This window comes from Arthrobotrys flagrans (genome assembly GCF_004000055.1).
Source record: "Arthrobotrys flagrans strain CBS H-5679 chromosome Unknown unitig_3, whole genome shotgun sequence".
NCBI classification, from domain to species: domain Eukaryota; kingdom Fungi; phylum Ascomycota; class Orbiliomycetes; order Orbiliales; family Orbiliaceae; genus Arthrobotrys; species Arthrobotrys flagrans.
The window spans coordinates 3,229,210-3,251,545 of NW_027137547.1; the positions used below are offsets into that span (position 1 = coordinate 3,229,210).

At 47.1% G+C, this 22,336-nt stretch overlaps 10 protein-coding genes across 10 annotated transcripts; 6 read left to right on the top strand and 4 right to left on the bottom strand.

Moving 5' to 3' along the window:
* Positions 1–94: 94 nt before the first annotated feature.
* On the bottom strand, positions 95–1,461 carry DFL_002315 (uncharacterized protein; the record flags this gene model as incomplete). Its single annotated transcript, XM_067631083.1, has 3 exons — positions 95–519; positions 619–1,178; positions 1,259–1,461. 3 exons carry the CDS (start codon positions 1,459–1,461, stop codon positions 95–97), a joined length of 1,188 nt encoding a protein of 395 aa, XP_067493663.1.
* A 374-nt stretch (positions 1,462–1,835) lies between these two features.
* DFL_002316 (uncharacterized protein) lies at positions 1,836–3,568 on the bottom strand (the record flags this gene model as incomplete). The annotated part of the gene is made up of 9 exons (XM_067631084.1): positions 1,836–2,371; positions 2,434–2,493; positions 2,556–2,666; positions 2,738–2,817; positions 2,870–2,877; positions 2,950–2,977; positions 3,035–3,063; positions 3,132–3,380; positions 3,497–3,568. 9 exons carry the CDS (start codon positions 3,566–3,568, stop codon positions 1,836–1,838), a joined length of 1,173 nt encoding a protein of 390 aa, XP_067493664.1.
* A 287-nt stretch (positions 3,569–3,855) lies between these two features.
* DFL_002317 (uncharacterized protein) lies at positions 3,856–4,564 on the top strand (the record flags this gene model as incomplete). Its single annotated transcript, XM_067631085.1, has 2 exons — positions 3,856–4,270; positions 4,350–4,564. The coding sequence occupies 2 exons, from the start codon at positions 3,856–3,858 to the stop codon at positions 4,562–4,564; spliced, it is 630 nt and encodes a 209-aa protein (XP_067493665.1).
* Positions 4,565–4,961: 397 nt separating this feature from the next.
* On the bottom strand, positions 4,962–6,115 carry DFL_002318 (uncharacterized protein; the record flags this gene model as incomplete). The annotated part of the gene is made up of 3 exons (XM_067631086.1): positions 4,962–5,132; positions 5,214–5,997; positions 6,072–6,115. 3 exons carry the CDS (start codon positions 6,113–6,115, stop codon positions 4,962–4,964), a joined length of 999 nt encoding a protein of 332 aa, XP_067493666.1.
* Positions 6,116–6,471: 356 nt separating this feature from the next.
* On the bottom strand, positions 6,472–8,663 carry DFL_002319 (uncharacterized protein; the record flags this gene model as incomplete). Its single annotated transcript, XM_067631087.1, has 8 exons — positions 6,472–6,558; positions 6,622–6,996; positions 7,050–7,205; positions 7,269–7,793; positions 7,855–8,162; positions 8,220–8,350; positions 8,414–8,478; positions 8,544–8,663. 8 exons carry the CDS (start codon positions 8,661–8,663, stop codon positions 6,472–6,474), a joined length of 1,767 nt encoding a protein of 588 aa, XP_067493667.1.
* An 812-nt stretch (positions 8,664–9,475) lies between these two features.
* Positions 9,476–11,863, top strand: DFL_002320 (uncharacterized protein; the record flags this gene model as incomplete). The annotated part of the gene is made up of 13 exons (XM_067631089.1): positions 9,476–9,497; positions 9,571–9,618; positions 9,701–9,800; positions 9,862–10,070; positions 10,129–10,154; positions 10,213–10,260; positions 10,316–10,387; positions 10,445–10,710; positions 10,767–11,103; positions 11,158–11,164; positions 11,220–11,261; positions 11,321–11,499; positions 11,570–11,863. 13 exons carry the CDS (start codon positions 9,476–9,478, stop codon positions 11,861–11,863), a joined length of 1,650 nt encoding a protein of 549 aa, XP_067493668.1.
* Positions 11,864–12,365: 502 nt separating this feature from the next.
* DFL_002321 (mitochondrial 37S ribosomal uS10m domain-containing protein) lies at positions 12,366–14,331 on the top strand (the record flags this gene model as incomplete). Its single annotated transcript, XM_067631090.1, has 3 exons — positions 12,366–12,945; positions 13,007–13,164; positions 13,240–14,331. The coding sequence occupies 3 exons, from the start codon at positions 12,366–12,368 to the stop codon at positions 14,329–14,331; spliced, it is 1,830 nt and encodes a 609-aa protein (XP_067493669.1).
* A 615-nt stretch (positions 14,332–14,946) lies between these two features.
* On the top strand, positions 14,947–16,147 carry DFL_002322 (uncharacterized protein; the record flags this gene model as incomplete). Its single annotated transcript, XM_067631091.1, has 4 exons — positions 14,947–15,090; positions 15,243–15,358; positions 15,447–15,565; positions 15,663–16,147. The coding sequence occupies 4 exons, from the start codon at positions 14,947–14,949 to the stop codon at positions 16,145–16,147; spliced, it is 864 nt and encodes a 287-aa protein (XP_067493670.1).
* Positions 16,148–16,847: 700 nt separating this feature from the next.
* On the top strand, positions 16,848–18,061 carry DFL_002323 (uncharacterized protein; the record flags this gene model as incomplete). The annotated part of the gene is made up of 4 exons (XM_067631092.1): positions 16,848–16,866; positions 16,972–17,379; positions 17,465–17,818; positions 17,919–18,061. The coding sequence occupies 4 exons, from the start codon at positions 16,848–16,850 to the stop codon at positions 18,059–18,061; spliced, it is 924 nt and encodes a 307-aa protein (XP_067493671.1).
* A 2,916-nt stretch (positions 18,062–20,977) lies between these two features.
* Positions 20,978–22,222, top strand: DFL_002324 (uncharacterized protein; the record flags this gene model as incomplete). Its single annotated transcript, XM_067631093.1, has 2 exons — positions 20,978–21,081; positions 21,157–22,222. 2 exons carry the CDS (start codon positions 20,978–20,980, stop codon positions 22,220–22,222), a joined length of 1,170 nt encoding a protein of 389 aa, XP_067493672.1.
* Between the last annotated feature and the right edge of the window lie 114 nt (positions 22,223–22,336).

Consider the following 22,336-nt stretch of genomic DNA (forward strand, 5'->3'; position numbering starts at 1 on the left):
AAAAAGATAAAAAGACCCATCCATAAGAAAATCCGCACGTTCATTCAAAATCGTTCAAATCATTTCCCAAAGGCAGAAGACATCAAATTACTTCTCAACCTGTAGCTTTCCCGCCACTCGTCTTCTCGGCTCCGCCATCTTTCTTCTCTCCCCCACCGTCACCATTCCCGTCTCCTTCTTCATCATTATCATCGATTCCAGTCCCCCCCAATCCTTCGATAATATCCTTCCAATCATTCTTGAATTGCAACATTGTCTCCGCGCCACCAGCAGCTGCATCGACGACTTCTCTCGGCAGCTTGTGGGCGGAATACGGTTGTGCGAATCCGTACGCCTCTGGATCGTTCTTCTTGATGATTCGGAATTCTGGCTTGAAGCCTGGAACGGAAGGATCGATATTAAGTATCTCCTGCCAGGAGAAAGTCAGGGTGTCGGTTTTGGGAGCATAAGGGTTGATGTCGACGAGCCAGACGCGGGATTCGGTGAGGAGGGTTTTGGGGATGTAGACGTCGAAGACGACTGGTTTTTCGGTTAGCAACTTTTGCATTTATTTCTTTTCGTGCCTTCGTTCATCTTTTGGGGAGATTTATATGCAAATAGAAGAGAAGAACAACTTACAATCAGCCTCGGGAAAGGTCTTCTCCAAATGCCTAGCGAAGAACTCCTGGATCAAAGCCAAGAACTCCTCTTTCCCATCCTCCAAGAAATCGTAGTGATTGAGATCCCGCTGGGTAATAGCGACAATCCTACGTTGCATAACAAAGCACCTGAATTCAACAGACGTAATAACATCAACCCACTTGCGAAGAACAAGTGCATATTCAACATCCGAAAGTCGAAGAATCTTCCCATTCTCATCAGGAGTATCAATGGTATCATCAAAAGCATGTTCCAAATCATGAGTAATGAAATTGGAAGATTTGAGAAGCAGATAGACATCAGACGGAGAACTACATTTGAGAGTGTTACCAAGCATGAAGGCGGCATCCTTGGGAGCCGACCAATTTAACTTTGGATAAACGGCACCACCGAGTTCGGCGATGGCGGCGATGATAGCACCGTGAACCTCTGGAAAATTTTGGGCCGGGTTTTCACCATCGTCGCCGTCGTCGCCGTCTGAGTCATCAGTGTTTGTGACGGAGAAGACGCCGGAATCTCTGTCGCTGATCGGAACGACTCTTATGTAGGTATGTTTTTGTTAGATTATTTTGATAACCGATCAAAAATGGATTTGATAGACTAGGAATGAATGACTTACGGAGTATCTGGCGGGAGAATAATCCCATCGGCTTTCAAATAGTCGAGAAACTCGGCAGTCAATGGGATAAGTCTAGCTTTACCGGTGATCCCACGATATTTCTTGTACCATTCTGGATAGCTAGAATTGACAATCGCCTGACGGGTCGGAAGGGGGAAGTCGTTTATGGTTTTCTCCGGGAGAAGAGTGGATGGAGTAGCCATGTTGGATGGTGGTGGGGCAGCCTGGCTCCGAGCTGCAACACTGAAAAAAATTAAGTTCTTGTTGGATTTCAAATATACTTTTTTTTCTGGCGAACCGTGTCGGCCTGGCTGGCCAACACCTGAAGATACGGAAGGAATTAAGTGAAGTGAGAAGGAATAAGGCTTGAGATTTCGGAGCCACAGCCGACAAGAAGGTGTTTATATACCCATACTTGCACAAGAGGAGCACAAAATGGATATTCTGGATTAAAAATTAAATCGTTTTTGAGTCATCGATTGTCAGTAATACAGCGCAGCGCTATGCAGTCAAACCAGATGCAACGTCGAAGGAAATTACAAGTAGAGGGAGTAGTAACTAGTGCTTCGCCACGACTTCATATACTAGCCTCGCCGGCCTCGGCCTCCAAAGCGGCTTTCGAAGACTCCGCCGTTCGAAGTTTCTCTCGTAATTCTCTTCTCCAGGCCAAAAACCGGTCCGTAAGCACTCCAGCATTCCCGGATTCCTGAACCTGATAGACCTCAATCCGGCTACCCCTCTGTTGATATCTAATCCTCCACAGCCCTTCTTTCCCCGCGAGAACCCCCTTCAACCATTCCAGAAATGCGGTAGTGAAGTTAATAGCCACATTACCGTTCCAAGGTGGCGGCCCTAATCCTTGCGCAACATGTGCTTTCCGAATTTCAGTTGGAATACCCTGTGTTTCTTTGATCTCCACATTTTTTAAGATTCCGTAGTCATCCCTATATCCGATAATGATTTTGGGAATTCCGAGAAGGAAAGATTGGGCCCAGAAGCGTTGGAGCTTTTTCTCAAAGTTGATCTGTTGGTTTGTGGAGGTGACCTGGCGGCTGGTCTTTAGTTCTACGTAGTTGATCGGGTTGGCGGGGTTCATCGGACGGCAGTCCCAGACTATATAACAAGGGTGAGTAGAAGGGTTGGGCGTGGATGTGTAAATAAGAGGCATAACCTACTCGCATCGACTTCTCCGGCGATCATTAGGGTGCTGTCACCGAAGCCCGTTTGAACGACACCTATATTCAACCATGAGCCCAAGCCGACTTGCCAGGGATATAGAGGGGCCCGATCGACTTACTGCAGTACTGGGCCTTATTGTTTACAATATCATTTTTTCGGCCTTCAATCTCCTCTCTCGTAGCCTCGCCCCAGGGTCTGGAAAGTGTCGACAGAGTCTCGAATTTATATCCTTTGATCGGTGCATCATGTCAGCATTTCTCATTCGACACAAGTCTGGTTATTCCGTATGAATATATGCACCCCAAAAGGACATCCTAGCCCCCCGTTCATCTTGAACCCCTCTCGAAGATTGTTTATAGAGATTATTCTCTTCGATAAAACTATAATACTGATGAGTAATGCGTCTCTTCGGACGGGTTTCATCGTCCTTACATTGTCCCCTACAAATATCCCTTTTTTCAGCAAATCGATTTCGAATATATTGATCTTTATCCGGAACAGGAGAGACTGACTTCGTGAAATACAGCGTTCATTTCAAAGCTAGAGTCTTTCGTTTAGTTTCTATACGTCAAACGAGAAGACTTATAGGAGAGCTACCCATCTTCCAGGTACGGTACCGTCATAATCTATATCCCCTCCTTATCAGCAAAATTCGATTATATTGTAAAATAATACCAAAGCCGAGGTTACAAACCTTGGTCATCATCCCCCTCCAAGTCACAAAATGGACCCCGTCAGTCGAACACCTCTCTTGCTTCTTCTCCAACTCTACCAGCGCATCTAACAAACTATCCAGATGCTCATCCACCGAATCATCATGCTTCACAAAAGTCCCATACCCCTGACTTAAATCTACGTTTAAGGCCGGAGTGTAATAATACCTCAGCGAGGATTCATCGTGTTTCAGAACGTGGTTATCGTCGTATGAGAAGTAGGTGATTTCCTATATATCATACAGTATATGACGAACGTTTATAGATACCGGATCAGAACTCGCACATTGCACATGCATTTCGGTACCGTACCGGGGAAATAGATGGAGATTTTGTTAATGCATACCCTGGGCCGTTTGATAGCGCTACTCTTCCCCGCGAATCTGGTCGCGTAATCTGCTATGTCGAAAATCTGCATCACTACCCGTCCTGCAGATACCTCAGTTAAGTACCGATTCGAGAGATTTGTACCAAAGGATAGCAGCGCAGGGAAATGAAGGGCGACGAATGAAGATATCGATTGGCCGGTTGACTCTCGAATCGATGCAATGTTTACACGAGTTTATAGAATGCACCTTGTGCGACAACGCGCTTCCCATGGTTAAATGCCACACCAGCGCACTCGGACCCCCTGTCGGGGCCCACATCCCATCTCGACCCTCATCCTGGAAGTGATCAGATATCACCATCACCGATCCATCGACAATGGAATCCCGTCGCTATCGCAGCGGACACTCCCGCTCCAACTCCGCAAACATCCCAGACTACTCTACCTCCGACCGCCATAGCCATCCTTCACAGGCCCATGCAACCGTCACACCCACCGCTCAGATTGCTACAAATCGTCGGGGTGTAAGCCAGCTAGATAACCACCACGGTGGTGGTGGCGGCGGCGGCGGCGGTCATCATTACCACCATCACCATCATCACCACCACCATCATAATCATCGTGAACGAACCCGAGAAGGCCCTACGCCTTTCTTCGATGACGATGGCGATAATGCTGCTACGGATAACGAAGCAATCGTTCGTGACGCTAATGGCGGTTATGGCGAGAACTTTGAAATTCCACATCGGATGTTGAGGATTATTATGCCAGAGTTGTTTGAGCATTTGAACGGTATTTTTATTCTTTGATTTTGATTACTGTGTTTATATATTATAGGAAGGGGTGGCTAACGGTGATGTTAATATGGTAGAAGGATACGGAGAGCCACACCTCGCCGAGCCTGTCAACTTCAGCTCCCGATATTCCGCACAAGAGAACGAACGACCTCGTCAGCGATTGGATATCGAGACCGTCAAGGCTTTGAATAAACAACGAGTTGCTTCACTGGCCGATGATGCTTGGATGTATGAGGCGGAAGAGGATCCTAATCTGACTCGTCATAGGAAGCAGTTGTATCACCGCTGAATTGCCTTGAACTCGACACCTTACTTGTCCGGTTTAATTTGCTTAACATTCTGGGCGACTATTTTTTGAATCTAAGTATTAATTACGAGGGAATGAGGGAATACATGGAGTCCTTGAATATTATGGAGGGTTTATTATGTCTATGCCGTTTTGGCCTGGAGTTCTCCATATCGCAGCAGGTTCTCTTTCTTGATCTTTCTTCTCACGATTTCATGAAGCTTCATTCCTCTCCGCATCCCCGCTTTAGAATATTGTTTTTCTGTACCTTTGCCTCAGATACCCCTTGTCTATGCCGTTCAAGCTAACGTCGAATTATTATGTATCATATTACCACCATAAAGTATTACATAATGGCCCACCCTATCTACCATATATCAACCATCCACCCATCAATCAATCAATCAAGTTCAAGAGGGAGTGGGGCCCTCGGCGTCCCAACCTGTGGTCGTCTTGACCCCCCGCCGGCCGTCGTCGGACCTCCAAACAACGAACTCATCATATCCGCCATAAAGTTCCTCTGCTTGGGGATTTGGATCCCGAAGTACATCTCTCCGATCTGTTCGAGCGCCTTTCCCACAATATACCCATTAGCATTCTACCGTCCAAATACATCCGAGTAGAGGGTAAGGAGAGAAGAGAGAAAACATACGTCATCCCACCCTCCAACTTCCACAAGAAGGCTCTGATACTGTCGCTTCAACCCTGCAAAAACATCTGCCGCACCTTTGCCCCTCGTGACCGTCAACACCAACAACCTCAAAAAGTTCATTAACGGTAAGGCCGGGAATATCCTAGCATCGAGCGCACTAGTCTCCACGCTCTGAACCGCCAATTTCCCTCCTTTATTATCCTCCAACAATCGACTAGTAAACAAATCCAGAGCTGCAACGGCCTCCCTAACATTCCCGATCAACAGGTAACACAAGACGGCCCTTGAAACGTATAACGGTGCCGTCGAAGGTTCGTCTTGAAGATACCATGTATACAATAGATTTGTAAGAATGGTACAACTGTCTTTGGTACCCAACAACAAATGCTTTTCAGCATCGTAAGGTTCATGTTCTTTGGCGTATAACGATCCAGCGAAGTGATGTAACTCCGGATCACCGCTTTCGTATTCCGAATTCTTGGAACTCCAGAGGACTGCCGAGTTGATGATTTTCTTTCTGGTAGGTTCGGTTTCAGGGATGAGGGATAGGAGGGTGTACAGACGGCCCTTGGAGACAGAGTCGCAGGGAATAGAAGAGTTGGTGTAGACTTCTAGTAATGCGAGTGTTAAATCACCACCTGAGGCATACTGTGAGGCTTGGAGGAGAGAGTGTGCGCCCGAGGAGAGGATATCGATCGCGGACTGTGGGTTTGAGGATTTGATGTACCGCGCGGAGACGACGCGGAGTTGTTGGTGGGCTTCGTAATGTTGGCCTTCTTCGATTCTGTAAACCGTTGGTTTCGAGGTTAGTATGTGAGAGGACCGGTATTCTGGGATGATTTGGAAGGAGAAGAATACCGCTGCTTGAGGCGAGCGATGGTCTTTTCGATGCGGCTCGCCATGGTGGAGTGCGATGATGGTTGGTGATGATGGCGATGCGGGGAGCTGCGTTGGAGAAGGTGGGATGTTGAATTGGCGTCATGGAGCTGCAAGAGGTCTTTGGATAATAGAACTGCCAAGCCACGGCTCGGCTCAGCTCAGCCACAGATGCATTCAAGAACAGCTTCTTAGACATGTCAGGTACTTGATCACGACACATGATATACAAGTATATTGATAGAGATGGATTCTATGAATACGCCAAACTCCATTCCAATGGCACCAGATTCACTAAGAGTACATCCACAGCATCGCCGATGAATCCTGCTACAATCGAATCAAATAAAATGCTAACCCAAGTGCCAGTCGAAATTACGATTTAAATGGCTCCAATCTCCCTCCTCAATCTCCCACCCGCATTAGTCGGAGCAGAAATGGGCCACATAGATGTCGCTTCATTCGCTGTCTATAATTTTCAAACGCTAGTTAGTCTAGATTCAGGTATTCGTAATGTTCGGGTGGCAGCTACCTTGATAAATGAATCACTATTCAGCATACTCGTTCCGCCTAGCACGATTCTGACGCCCGGCGTTGAAGCATTGACCTGGGCAATCAACCTGGCCTCTTCATATGTCGCACCACCGACCATGAACACAATAATATCCTGCGGCTTGTCCTTCGTTGTGCCGCCACCCTCGAAAAAAGGGTAAGACTGTAGACTCAACCTTCCTTTGATCAGGCTCCCCAATGTCTGACCCATTCGCGGTGTATGTTGGGTATAAATATTCTCTACACCCTTCAAACCCTTGAGACTTCGGCTGGCAAGGGAGAAGATATCCGAGGCTTCGAATATATCTTCTTGAGATTTCAAGGAGTGATAGAAGCTAATCAGGTTTCGTACGCTCTGTAGACTGTTAGACACTTCCCGTTTTCTAAAATATGTCGAAAATAACTTACATTGCAGTCTGTGGGGCTTACTCCACCGACCTGTAGCAGATCCATGAGGACGGGAAGAGCGTTGTTGAGGTGTTTTTCGTATCTTATACTGTAGAGTGCCACCAACCGTATCTTATTCTCTGGGGGTATCGCAGACTGTAGAAGCTTTTGTAGCGCCTTAGTTGCACACTTGTCAGTTCCGCTGTTTCAATATAAGTGTAGAGCACTAGAGATAGATACCTTCAAATCTGCATTGTGATTGTCCTGACAAGCAAAGCTCTGCTCCAACTCCGACACTTCCAGCAAACTCTCCTTCTCAACTCGCCGACTCAACTCCGACACCAGATTAACATGCTTGCTAACATTTCCGGACAGTCGTCTAAACTCCGGATACTCCTCCACAAATCGCTTCATATCCGCTATACTCTCGAGATTCTTGCTCGAGTTTGTTTTAGCCTGATATTGATCGACGTATTCCTTGATGTTGCTGCCTAGGTCGCCAAAGTTGACGTACATGTTCTTCTTGAAGAAAGGGTCTTGGTCGGCTGAGAGGACTATTTCTTTATGCTCCGGGCGGATGTCGGGTACATCGCTTAAGTCTACTCTGCCGTTCTCGATGCCAAGGAGCTCGTGTACCATCGCTTGGTATGTCCATTGGGAGAGTAAAGGGGTGATTGGGTCACTTCTTCGGTCGAGAATGAGGAGTATCGGTGGAGTATCGGTTTTTCGGAAATCGAATAGCTGGGTTTCCTGGGTCATTTGGAACTAAATTCAAGATGTCAGCGCATCATGTTCGCCAATCCCCATTCCACAAGAACTATCTCACCGTTAACTCGGTAGCCAGCTTCTTGGCCATTAAGCTATTCCGAGCATACCGTATCAACGGCTTCTTCTTGAGCGTCAACAATGATGCTAGAACCCCATCTGTCGCACGAATCAGGGCATCAGGATTCCACTGGTCCGGCGACTGTGACCATATCCTTAACCCATTCAGCGCGCTGTCCTTAAGAGCGTATAGGTCCGGGTTGATAACGAGGAAGTCGGCGAACACTTCTTGGACTGACTTGACAACCTCATGGTCGTCTGCTTCGGCTAGGCGTTCCAGCGAGCTCTTTTTAACGATGTTACTAAAGTCTGGGACTTCATTAGTTGAATTTCTTTTCGATAGTACAAGTACCGTGTGAACCATACATAGCATGTACTCGCTGTACTTTGGGTCTCGGAGCTCTTCGACGAGAAGCTGTATCGAATCTGGAGACGGTCGGACGAAGCAGAGGCATTTTAGGTGTCGCATTTTCTCGCGATTGACGTTTTCGAGACGACTATTGGCCAATTAGAAACTGTTTCACTGTTGTAATAGGGTACGTGGGGAGACAGGTATATACTCTATCAGGAAGACTTCATGCTGAAGCAGGGTAGACTGAGAAGTTGCTGTCGACATAATCGGCATCTGGACAATATCCAGTAAGCTACAACTACGTCATATGGTATAAGAATAGTGGATTCTTCACCTACTGTTTCCGAGTCTAACAATAGAATCTTCATCTTCCCGGTCGCACCGGTGTTCTGTGTCGATGTTGCGCCATCTGTGATTATTCTGGTGACGTACGACGATACCGCCGCAATGATGTCCATCTTAAAAGGAAGGCTCGAGTATCGTCGGAATCACACGTGGGATGGGTGGCGGAAAGCACGGTATCTGGCGATAACTTGTGCGGCCGTTGAATCTAGGTAATGTTGACGGGTGGTTCTGGTAATGTTAGTTGGGGTTTAGGGATTGCGCGCATAATATGGTAGATTGTACGTATTATGGGGAGAGCTATACGTAAATGTCACACACCGCTGCAGACAAGGGGCAGTAGCCAGGTTACCGAGCATCCACCCGGGAGCCAGCTGATTATCAGATCTGATAACTGGACGCATTAGAAAGATCGATCTGATTATCGGGAGATAACAACCCGGTGAATGTTTCGGTGTCTCAGATGCTCCCTGGGCTGCCCCGGGCTGCCCCAACAAAAGGCGGGGGCACATGGCATAGTTGGGTCTGCTGCACGACGCCCCCATTCTGGCGTGGTTATATCATAGGCCAGCCTACACAGACATAAGTGCGGTCTCTACCCAACTTTCCTTGAACTGGATTCAATCTTTCCTTCTTTGACTTCCAACTTAACCCTCGCGGAGGAGCCCTCTTAACTTACAACTTGGTACTTGCCTTCTTCCGATTAATTAAATTCTACATCGTTGTCACTGTACGTTGGGTATGGGCACCTCTCCTAGTTTATAAAGGACGACGACTTGGAACCGGTCCTGACAGATAGCCGTTTATGTTCTAGATACCATGATTGCGCCAAACTGAACCTGGGAACCAGAGGCCAGGCAATCCCACTCCGAACCTTGAAAACCGAAAAAAAGAACCTCGAGGCTCGGACATCCAGAGACTATTCAAAATGATTCAAATAATACACGACCGTATGATACCGATTTAGAGGTGGAGATGTATCGGTTATAAGGAACTGAGGCTGATGAAAGTGACTGCATGCAGAGTTTGTGACAATAAGCAATTATGCTGGAGGAATCCCTCCTGACAACTGTACGAATACACCCGACTCTATAGCTACTATTCTAAATATCTTTTTTTATTTCTTTGTTACTGACCGAAATCAATGATATAGTGAAATTAATCTTCGTTTGCCTCTTATCCTACCCGCTTACCGGAATTCTCAAGCGACTCCCCGATGTCAACCCTATTGCAAAGAATCTCTTCTTAATAGCGTATATATACCATCCTACACCGAATTGATAAAAAATGAATATACTAAGTTTGGAGGATCAGGACATCCCTATTTTACCTATTGGGCGTATTCGATTTATGGGATGGCGTACGAACGGTTGCAATTAGTTCTGTCGGGGCGTACTTGATCGCTGCCTTGGTTAAAGGCCCGTTGATGCCATGGGTCGGGTTTGTGTTCATCATGGGGCATATGGCGATTTCGCATATTGCTAGGCAGAAGAGGGGGGATGATACCGTCATGGATATTACCGGTACGGGTACCACTAGTGTTTGGTACGGATGATTTGCTGATTTTCTGGGTTTGAACAGGTGTGCAAATGGTCTTGGTTATGAAAGTAGGTTTTTAATGAGAAATGAGGTTATGGGCGGAACTGACGATTGATGCTGCGGTAGTTGACGGCCTTTTGCTGGAACGTCTGGGATGGAAAGTTCCCAGATTCAGTAGGTTACTCATTGTTAACACCCCTGTTGAATTACATGCTAATATGGGTTCCAGGAACTCACACCTCTTCAACAAGATCGTGCTATTCGAGAAATGCCTAGCTTGCTAGATTATGCAGGATATGTGGTAAATAGTCTCCTTCTACTTGAGTATCTTGAACGAGTATCACTAAGGACACGATAGCTATTCTTCCCGTCGATCATGGTTGGACCCGCCTTTGACTATAGTGAATACAAGAAATGGCTCGATACTTCTATGTTCGACGTCGAGGTGCTTGACAAACAGGGTGTCATTCGAAAGAAGCGACGTATTCCCAGAAGTGGACGGCCGGCGACCCGAAAGGCCATTGTCGGGTTGATCTGGATCGGACTCTTTGTCAAAGCATCGGCAATGTTCACTATTGACTTCACACTCAGTGATGGGTTTCTAAAGCACAATATTATTTGGAGGTAGGATAAAGGATCCCTTCCCTCCTACGGGGGCATTTAACTAATCTATTTGATAGAATGTTTTACGTCTACTTCCTCATGCTTGGCGCACGATTCAAGTACTATGGCATCTGGAGTTTGACCGAAGGAGCATGTATTCTCGCAGGCCTCGGGTACAACGGCTTGGACGAAAATAAGCGCATTCGCTGGGATAGAGTGAACAACATTGACGCCTGGACGCTCGAGACTGCCCAGAATAGCAGAGCCTTGTTAGAAGCTTGGAATAAAAATACGAATAAATGGCTAAGGAATTACGTTTATTTGAGGGTCACGCCCAAGGGGAAGAAACCAGGGTTCAGAAGTTCACTGGCGACGTTCGTGACAAGTGCTTTTTGGCATGGATTCTATCCTGGCGTAAGTTTATGAAGTCTCCCCTTTGAGGTATAGATGGTGCTAACAGTTTGGTAGTATTACCGTGAGTGCGCGCGATTGTGCTAGTATGGAAATGGATTACTAATGAAATATTTTAGTTGCTTTCATTACTGCTTCGTTGGTTCAGACCGTCGCTAAGTGTGAGTATCAAAGATCAATGAAGAGGCTTCGGAGCAGCTACTAATCCCGTCGGCGATAGTCTCAAGGAGGTATATCCGACCATTTTTCCTCTCGCCAGATGGCACAAAACCCACAAAGTCCAAAGTGTACTACGATGTGTTCGGTGCTGTGGTCACTCAAGCGGCACTAGCGTACATGTCACCTCCATTCATCGTCTTAGATTTCGACAAAACAATCACTCTTTGGTCCAGAGTCTGGGTTCGTCAACTCCACTCCATTGGTTACCAATCTCTATAAGAAAAAAGTAACTAACAGAACGAACTAACAGTTCTACGGCCACGTCGCTATCGTTACTATGTACATCTTCTTCAAGAGCCCGGCAGTTGCTGTCATTAAAGCACAGTTGAAGAAGAGATCTGCTGTGGTCCCACAAAAGCCTACCAAGGAGCAAATGCTAAACGAGCTTCGGAAAGAAGCACAGCCGTTTGGTATTCCAGATGAGGATATTGTTATCGCGGATGTGAATGAAGCCATCGAGGAAATTAAAGAGTTGAAAGAGAGGCAGGAGGCAGGGGAGAACCCATTTCAAGCATTTAGGGACATTAAAGCGAAGAGACAATAGATGATTGCAACGATTGCGAGGGTGTAGACTATTCGGATGCGAAATTATACTGGAAGTGGGGGGATGATTAGGAAGCCGGCCGGCCAGCTGGACAGTTATTGCAAGTGGTGGTTTAATGGGTGGTAATACTAGGCTATGTGCGTGTAGAGGCCATTCGTTCTGTTTACTAGCGCCTGCTTTTACAAAGTTAGATACCTTGCTTGAGAACCAATTACTTCATTGCAATTAACTCCGATATATCTCGATATCACGGGCAGTGTTTAATTGTGGCGGTGCGTTGGGGCTGTTGTGAAAACTCGGCCTCCGATTGGCTGAAACGACAACAGACGACTTCCATTTGAAATTTCTTGGATGTCCTCCACAACCACCAGAAAGCTCAACGAGCGGTGCCATGACGTCCATGCGATAACGAATCCCACCACCATCATATCCCGCTTCCACGCTCGTTCAATCAATTGAAAAGAAAGGCCAATCCTGAATCCAACAATTGGCCACTTTCAAGATGATGTTACGACGAGCGACTGCCAGCGCAGTCAGATCCAGCCGTCGACATCTATCAACACAGAATTTTCGATACCAGGCATTACAAACCGAAGCTGCTTCTGCTACTACCCCTGTCCCCGCTATCCTCCCTTCCAAATTCGCACAAGCATACGATAAAGAGTTCCCAGACGAACAGCTACCAGACGCCCCAATCCCTCAAGCCGTCCGAGCAATCTACCATGCTCCTATAAAAGTCCCCGCGCAATACGGCGTCCCCAGTTGCGACCTACAAATCCGTTCCTTTACCGTCAAAAACGTTGAGTTTTTCTGCGATTTTGCGTTACGAGCTGCTTATTATTTACGATTACCGGCGTTCGGCCCGATACCTTTACCGCGAAGGACGGAGAGATGGACAGTACCGAAAAGTAATTTCGTGCATAAAAAGGCGCAGCAGAATTTTGAGAGGGTGACGTATAAGAGGTTGATACAGATTAAGGATGGAGATCCAGAGGTGGTGCAGATTTGGCTGGCATTTTTGAGGAAGCATGAGTATCATGGTATTGGTATGAAGGCGAATGTTTATGCTTTTGAGAAGTTGGGTAGGTCTTTTTCTAGTACACCTGTCTGTAATATGGAATTTGGGGCTAATTATGGTGGCAGGAACCGGTACCGTTATGGCAGAGAAGTTGGCAGAGATTAAACAACAAGCTGCAGATGGGAAACTGGATCACAATCAACAGTTGACGGCTGTACGGAAGGCTTTTAACGCCAGCCATAACCTACCGGACACAAAGCCGGGGTCTGATGCCGCAAATAAGGTATGTGTCATCCATCTAGCCTTCTTACATATACTATCTACGAGCCCGCTAGGACTAACCTATTTTTCTATGTAGGGTACAATCACTGACCGTATAAACAAACTAATCCCCGTCCTTGGAAAATCTGAAGCCAAAATAAACGACCTCAAAAACGAGGTCAAAAAGAAGGGATTCATGATGGGATATAACCAGCCAGAAGGGCCGCGACTAAACTGGGACCGTCCACACTACGCGCGAAAGTCATGGATACAGATTCTCGAACGTCGAGAGAGAGAGATGAAAAACGCAGCGCTGAATATGGTTAATATACGAGCAGATATGAATTTGACTTATGGAAAGAACTGGAGGTCACGGTTGGATTTGAAGCCTCATCATAAGGCATATAGGAATAAGATGTTTACGGCAGAGGATAAGATCAATGAGAGTTTGAAGGATATTAAAAGGATCTGGAAGACTTTGCATATCGAGTATGGGGAGTTATGGGGCAATAGGTTGCATGAGGGGAGACCGAGGGAGAAGTTGTGGAAGGAGAGAGTGGAGCAGAAGTCTCCATCGGAGAAACAGTTAGCTAAGTCAAAACAACGGAAAGAGCTGCTTGAGAAGTTGGCTGAGGAAGTGAGGATTTCGAAGAGCAAATTGGAAGCTGCGTCCGCCCAGCCTGAGGCCTCTGCTGAAGCAGAAGCGAAGGTTGAAGAGGCATCAGAAGCTTCCCCAGTCGCTGCTGAAGCGGAGAGTAAACCCGAGGGGGTAGTGGTAGAGTTCGCGAAGGAAGAGCCAGTCACAGCCACAGCAGAGGTAGCGGCGACAACCGAGGCCGCCCACCCAGAACCAACAGCTTCAGAGGACGCCGTAGCTGCGGATAAGGCTGATGTTGATCTGAGCCACCCTGACCCTCTTGATTTGAGGACTGCGAAGGAGATTGGGGCTGAAGCTACTCCCAGTGAAGCCAGCTCGACAGAGACCCCTGCAGCCGAACCAGCAAAAGAAGAGAAAACTGTTGAAAAGGAAGACACCAAAGCCCCAGAACCACCTCAGCCAACAGAGTCCGAGTCTGCTGTTGCCGCCGACTCGGAGCTCGTTCCAGAGCCTACACAAGAAGCCACCAAGGAAGAGACTCCAGATGCAAAGGAAATACAGGTCGAGGAAGCAACGAAGAAGGACAATTAAAGCCCTTAACTCATGTATATAAAGAACTTCTTGTACATTATTTTCACTTTGTCCTTCGCCCAGGGGCGTAACCATGAGTAACAACTACAATGATCCGGCGTACCGGATAGCTGCGTTGCTTTGTGTCATATTTCTTTCGCTTCGAGGGCGTTTGCTGCATAGGAAATTTTAATTTCTTCTTCATTCAATGCAACTATTCCGAAACCAAAACTTAAGCATAGACAGGACACTCTTTTTATGTAAAATTACGCCTGAATGCTGCCAATACGCATCTATGGCAATGCGTCTCGACATGTCGGATGCAAGGTAGCTTCACTCACCCGACGAGCACTGCCAATTGCCTCGAAAAATCCATTTCAGAAATCTACATCATGTGACCAGCCAAGAAGTCTATCGACATCTACCACACCGCCAACACATCTCGAAGTGATATTTTCAGGTATCCAACCAACCGGTGTACCACACCTTGGAAACTACCTTGGGGCACTAAAGCAATGGGTGGATCTCCAAAACTCGGCTCCACCGTCTACGGAGCTATTGTATTGTGTAGTAGATTTACATGCGATTACGCAGCCGCAGGATCCTAATGATCTTCGACGGAGACGGCAGGATACGATGGCTATGTTGTTGGCTGTTGGGTTGAAGGCTGAACGGTGTGTGATTTTTGAACAGTCGAGAGTTGCAGCGCATTTACAGCTTATGTGGATCTTGAGTACTTTGGCACCGACGAATTTATTGGCGAGGCAGACACAGTGGAAGGTATTTACTCCTTGTGCGCCCTTTCTTTGGGTCAACATGATATGAATGTGCATATCAGGATTGAGAAGGGGTTACGAGTTATAACAACATTTTCTTGTTGGTGGTCAGAGTATTAACGAGAGTCCAACATTCAACTAACACGAAGGTTACAGTCAAAACTAGCAGAAAGCGAAGATAGGTCGCCGTTGGATCCTGATGGGACTTCGAAGTTGAAGTTGGGACTTTTTTCGTATCCGGTGCTTCAGGCGGCTGATATTTTGTTATACGGGTACGCCGAATCCTGGAAATAATTTCCTCCATACCCTCTCTTCTTCGTCATCTACTTCTAACTGTTTCTTTTATATTATGGCCAACAGGACAACGTTGGTACCCGTTGGCGAGGATCAAGTCCAACATCTAGAGTTGGCGAGAAGTCTGGCGGGTAAATTCAATAGGGCTTTTGGCAAGATTTTGGTGGTGCCGAAGGTCAAATTAGGTACGTCGACTCATTTAGACGCATTGCTTTTTTTTCTCTTCCCTTCTCTATCCTACTGATTGTGGGAGCTGACAAGATACACGTAATATTCTTACAGCCCCAGCAAAGCGTGTCATGTCACTCACAAACCCAACATCTAAAATGTCAAAATCAGGCACCGTAAATTCCCAAATAAACCTCGACCACTCTGAGTCCGAGATTAGACGTAGGATCCGAGGTGCTTTGACAGATAGTATTCCTGGTATTAGCTACGATAGAGAAGCTAGACCAGGCGTCTCCAATCTGATCGAGATGATAGGGAATATGACGAATAGAGATGATTTTGAGGTTATTGCGCAAGAGTGTGAAGGATTGAGTATGAAGGATTTTAAGGATAGAGTGGCGGATAGCGTTGTAGAAGGGTTGAAAGGGATTAAAGGAGAGTATGAGAGGATTAAGGGGAATGCTGGGTATTTGGAGGAGGTGTCGAGGATAGGAGCGGATAAGGCGAACAAGAGGGCGAACGAGACTCTTGGGAGGGTTATGGAGGCTATGGGGATGGAGGTCGGCCATACCACTTCTAGTTCATTGTCCCGTGGCTGATGCCTGAGGCCCTTTATATATAATTGTACGATACGACTTTGATATAAACTGTATATACTTGCAAACCTGTAGATATATCGATATTGGGACAGTGCCCGTCTTAAATTATATCGGTATATCAAACCCGGGGCTCAAGCAGGAGTGCGATTACATGTAGGTGTAGTCCAGTCCTTGTGATCTTATCTTTTATCAAAACCATGGCCAATAGTAAATTTAAACTACTAAATCCATGAAGCGGAATTGATCACCATGACCAAATTATTATAATCTTCCTAGTGTCAGTAATTCTCCGGTAGAATCCCGGAATTTCACGAATATATTACTAAATAGCGATGGGAGCAAGTGAAGCTGCAAAGCCCAAAACGTTATAGTGGAAATATACTATACCAACCCCACGAGCCCACACGACAAGATTCACCTCCAGATCTAAAGCTCAAAACACGGTAGCCTAAAAGGACCCGCCGCTGGACCCACTTCGCCGTACTTTTCCGGAGCTTCAAAAGTTAGCTGGTATACCAACTTGGAATAACCATACCAGAAAACACCCGTTGGAGTTAACGGCAAATGCGTTGTCGACGTTATGCGGCTGTTGAGCCACAAAACCCACACGACCTGTACCATCGAGCTCATCTCAATTCTCCTGCCCACATCTCCAACTAACAGCGCGTGAGTATCGTCAAAATCCAACCACCCATCAACAATGGTGCTCCACAAGAACAGTAGGTTGTTTTGTTTCAACAGTGTACCAAATTGTTTGCATGTTTTTTTATGTCTGATAAACTGAGCTAGCTTGCTAACCAGCTTGTTTTCCTTGTACGGCACAGAATGGGACAAGAGGGCCTCAAAACTTCACGAAAAGAAGCTGGCTCAGAAGGACTCCAAAGCTGCAGCTGAAGAGAAAGAGAAAACGCTAGCTCGCGCTGCAGCACGTGCAGGGTCTCGAACAAACCATGTAGCATCAGCCACGTCATCAGCGCCATTGGAAGCTTCGAAATGGCCGGCTCCTAGTGGCAGCAAGAGTAGCAATAGTAGTGGTAGTGGTGCACAAGGTGAAACCGCGAATACTGCAACCGTAACCGTGGCAGAAGGTGAAGCTCGGGAGCCGACGTCACAATCGGAGTCTGGGAGTGATGGCGCCGAAGAAGGCGAAAATCCATCTCGATACAGCAGGAGAAAGAAGATAGCTTCAAATGCCTGGAGATATGAGGAACCTGAGCCTGAGCCTGGTGAAGGTGAGGGGTATTCTTCCTTGATACTGAGACCTTGGGAGTACCAAGCATTAGTTGCAATTGCTGAACCCTATAAATGTTAAAACAGAGCCTGAGGAAGTTGTTCCGGAACCCGACTACGTTGGTTTGACAAGAGACAAATTCCAGGCAATTGAAGAAAGAGAGCAGAAGAGAGAGGAGATCATTGATATATGGGATCATGATGGTGGCGTGAGAAGGGGTCATGCCGACATGGATTTCGCCCCGAAAGGAAACATTGTCAAGGTCAATCGGGACGACTTCAAGGATGTCACGGAAAAGATAGCCAAGCAAGCTACTGCGGATAGGTTCCGGCAAAGATTTGCGATTCGCAAGCCGGCAGCCAGATCCAAGGACGAAACAAAAAATTTTAACGATCACGAAGATGAGCTGGATCAGTTGATCGGGAACATGGATCTAAAAGGTATGCAGTTGCAGAATACAGAAACGGATAATGTTTCATATATATTCCGTTTGAGAAAGAAGCGAGCCATGAGCTTACTTTTTACGCACGAAATATATAGGGAAACATCTGGGACAGTTGACAGAGACACCCCGGAGCTCTAAAAAACCTGCCTCGACGGACAATACTTCGTCTACGGCTACGAAGACTAGTTCTGGTACTCAACACCTGGATGATGACTGGTTAGACGACATGTTACGGTGATGAAGCGAACTTCGTAACATAACTGCTTGCGCTCTGTTGTCGCGTGTGTCTAATTCAATTCTCCTGGAGAAAGCTCGAGATCTGGTGCTACAGTTTCCTCCGTGAGCTTGTGATCCGTAGCAACAGCATTCCCAATTGTTTGAAACGAACTGCGCACAACAATTGAGCTTTTCTCCGCGCCCTATCGGCTCAAATGGAGAAAACGGTTTTTTTTCTTCGACATGGAGCTAATCAATATTCAGTCAATTTGCGGAGGCCTGGGACATAGGAGAAATGGAATGCTTGGCCCTAAGACACAAAGGCTAAATTGTGGCCCTTTTCAAAAAAAAAAAGTTGTTTGGAGAGAATACGAGCGCAAGCAGCAACATATCTAGACACAACGCCGTCGCCAGCTTGTTTTTGTGCGCATTTAGGCAGTTAAACCAACTCGTATGCGCCTCCCGTTGTCAAAAAAGAGGCTGGGCATTCCATGCTCCCAGCTGTCAGTGTTGTCAGAGCTTTTGTTGTGTCGGGTCTTGTAACATCATGAATTCAAGATGATGCTGAGGGATTTGGAGATTTTCGGTTCCCAGCGCAGTCCATGCTCTCGCTTGCGATAAACCTTGACGTTTCGGACGTCCCAAAAGCCAGATTGCCCAGTGGCGACTTTTGGGAAGGGCCCTTCTTATCAAGAAGGAAAAAACTTCGATGGGGCAGGCGACGAGATTTCTTTTTCGAAGACCCTCACTTCTCCAGCCTGAAAAGGCCGCACCGGATTGGCTGGGCGCCTGCCATCATGGGGTTCCAAACCATACTGCAGTTGGCTTGAACTTTCCCAAAAAAGCGGATGTTTGTCTCTGAACGGGGATTACTCGGCATGCTGTGGGCTGCTCGGTGTTTCGAAACGTTTGAGCGTGGGCATGGACAAGACGCGAACCATCAGGGGCTAGGACCAATCCCCATGCGTGACCGCCGACCCTTTTGGAATAATTTCGAAAGACCAGTTTGGGCTTCAAGCGCAAAGGGAATTTTCGAAAGCGTCAAACACTGTTGACAGAAAAAAGAGGTTGTGTCTCTTGCCGCTTGCGACGCACTTACAGCCGATATGTTTCATGATTAGCAGCTATACTCCGTGGAAAGAGCTTGCAGCTGTGGCATGAACAGCCTGAGGTAAGTGAGATTCCTGCAGAGCAAATATAGAAAAGCAAAAAACTCGGTGTCTGGACTTCCTTTATCTTTCTATCGTGGGAAGCATCAACCTCATTTTTTTGGCCCTTCTTTCTTTCTTTAGAAATTGCTGTTCATGCTCTTCTTTCGTCCTTGAAGTCCATACCGGGTTTCCAGGCAGGCTTAGACAATACCAACCGCTTCAAGGTGAGTAGGAAGAAGCATCAAACGGGTTATATTCCGTCTATTCGGAATGCACATTGCTGCCATTCTCTCTACCTCATACATCACTGTTCAGCATTTCAGTCGTTGGGTGTTTCATCACGGGGTAAAAGGAAAGAATTTTGGAGCAGCCCCTCCTTCCCCCTTCCTTCGCTAGCTCCATCCTTCCCTGGTCTCAGCACAGGCAGCTGTTACTCTGGCTTGTTGCATAGCCTGTGCACCGCAGACCATTGGGTGCATTAGTAGGAGGAGTGGGTAGTTCGTCGTTCTCGACGCTGAGCAACCCTTCTAGACTTTGTGGCTCCTCTTTGGACTGTAGTTTTTCTTGAGATTTCCCCTTTCTTTCACACTCTCCTTCCTTCGACGACCGGTCACTCCCTTGCCGGTGTTAGCCCTCGTCGTCTCTTCCCTTCTTTCCGCTCGCTATCTTTTAATGATCGAGGGCACCACCCCCTTCTTTTGGCTGATTCCGCAAACTAAAAACGTTTCTGACCATTTTTCGATCTCCTGGGTAGATTGATTAACGGGTTCATAGGGAAAAAGGACCACCCCTCGACCATTTTCTGACCATTTTGTAACTCGGGGGATTTCAGATAACGGGCCCAAGAGGGAAAGAAAAACCAAATATTAAGACATACCTTCACTCCCACACAGCTTTCCGGTTCACACTGCCGCAGAAATTGGGAGAATTTGGCTTTGTTACGTTTCAGAGCCTACCGTGCTAGTATTGGATCTAGGCCGCTGTGGAGTTCTGCTTTGAGTGACCATCCAACAAACAAGTAAGTCCAAGTCACCCGTGCTATCTCTCCCTCTCCGCCATCACCCCCCGAGGTCGATTGTTCGTCAAGGGGATGTCTCCCTGAGTATCCCTCTTAACCCCTCGGCTTCTCCCTCCTCAGTCAGTCCTTCTTCTACTTCTTCTTCCTTCTTCCCCCTCCCCTCTCCTCGCTTCCATCTTTCTTCTCTCTTTTTCTTTGCACTCCAGCATTGCGTCGTGCTATCCAGATCGCGTCACATACATCCTGTCGTCGTCGCCCTTTCTACACCGACCGATCCCATTACTCCCTGTAATAGTAATCCGAATTGACCAAGCATTCGTTACCAATCACCGTTTCCTTGAACCTCCTTATATTGTTTCTTGGAGACTTGCCCCTCGTTTTCGTGTATCCCACTTTCGTTGTCCGGCAAGCCTAATCTAGCCAGCCAGCCCTTTTCTTGATTATCGATATCGCTACCTCCTCTTTGAACCCTAAACCCCAATTGGTCCTCGCGAGATTTATCTAACCACGAGTTATCACTTCCCGACTCAGGTCAGGTTCAAGTTCACCAGAAGCCAATCCGATCGATTCAACGACTTTTCTCGCAGATTTTCTCTCTCTTTTTCTTTTATTATTTTATTTTACTTTTACTACCGTGCCCGCGTTGTACATTCTCCGGAGTTTACACCGATCCTCGAAACCACGCCTCCTTTCTTTGGACGGTCGAGTTTATAGCCGAGTGTGTTAAATATAATTTCTATTATATCACGTATCCACAAGGATATTCTTTATGGCATCAGCTTCTGTAGCAATTGCGCCTCAGCCGCACTACCACCACTCAGACATGATGCAACAGGATTCACAGACAGGAGACAAGTCGCGGTCTCCGGAAAGGTTAGTTTTGCGGTATGCAAAATCTCGCTTTTCCAGCTCTCCTCGTGTTGACTCTTCATTCTCAACCGGAAACAGCGGCCGTAGCCCACCAAAGATGGTTATTATTAAGAAGGAACCTTCCCCTGAGCCACCCCGGCACCGTCCCACTAAGTTGAACCTGTCCAAGGCTGGTTCGAACAACGCACCTTCTTCAACACCTAGAACAGCCATGACGATGCGAGAGGTCGGAATGGCCTGCCTTTCACCAGGATTAAATGTCACAGATGATATTATGAGGGAACAGCTAGAACGAAGCATGGATGTTAGGGAAAGACAGAGGCAAATCATCGAAACCAGACTACAGAGAAACGCCCACGGCAGCAAAGACGACCATGGCGAGCCATCCGCAGGATTCAGCGCTCCAAGGGGAGGGAAAAGAAAGGCGCCACCAAATGGATTAAGTATCGTGGCACCACACCACAGCCAATTCGCCAACGAGAGGGTCATTCATTCGGCCCCTCTAAATCAGTCGTTCACTGTCAGAAGAGGCCTTGCGGAAGCTAGGGCCGATAGAATGACAAATCGACTGCCCCCTATCGCAGATGTAGTATTCGGCCCTGATATGGGTGGGCGAGACCGAGAAGGAGACCGGGACCAGGAAAGGGCACAGCTATCTTCTCAACTTAGACAACCAGAACAACGCTCATTCTTCCCACCGCCACCAATGAGCGGTCGTCAGGACTACTCTTCACGGATGGATGTTGATAGACCGGAGAAACCCAAGGAATTCAGGACAGCGGAGGAGGCAGTAGCGAGCATGACAGGCGGACGTGAGGATCTCCTTCCACGAATCGTGCATTACGGTGGCCACCAGCCTCCAACTCCTCCAAGCCCGACTCAAGGTGCAATGGGACATTCTTCTAAACAGCGAGTTTCGAGTTTAGGCCATGCATCCATGTCGAAAACGAAAACCACAACTCTAACACTTCCAGGCTCGGCCCACGAGGTTGTCGGAACAAAGCGGAGACGAACTCGCGGCGACTTTGAAAGAGATGACTCGACAGGCTCAGAAAACGATGCGGAAGCACAAGAAGCTAAGAGGAGGAAGAAGGAACGCTTCCTCGCTCTGTGCTCTGAAGCTTGGGATTTGCTACACTCATAAGCGCCATCTCGTACAGTGCCCACGGTTCTTCCAATTGTTACGACATCTGACATCTGTGGAATATCGACTCGGCTTCAAAGAACCAAAAAGCACCCGAATTATCTTTTTTTTGTT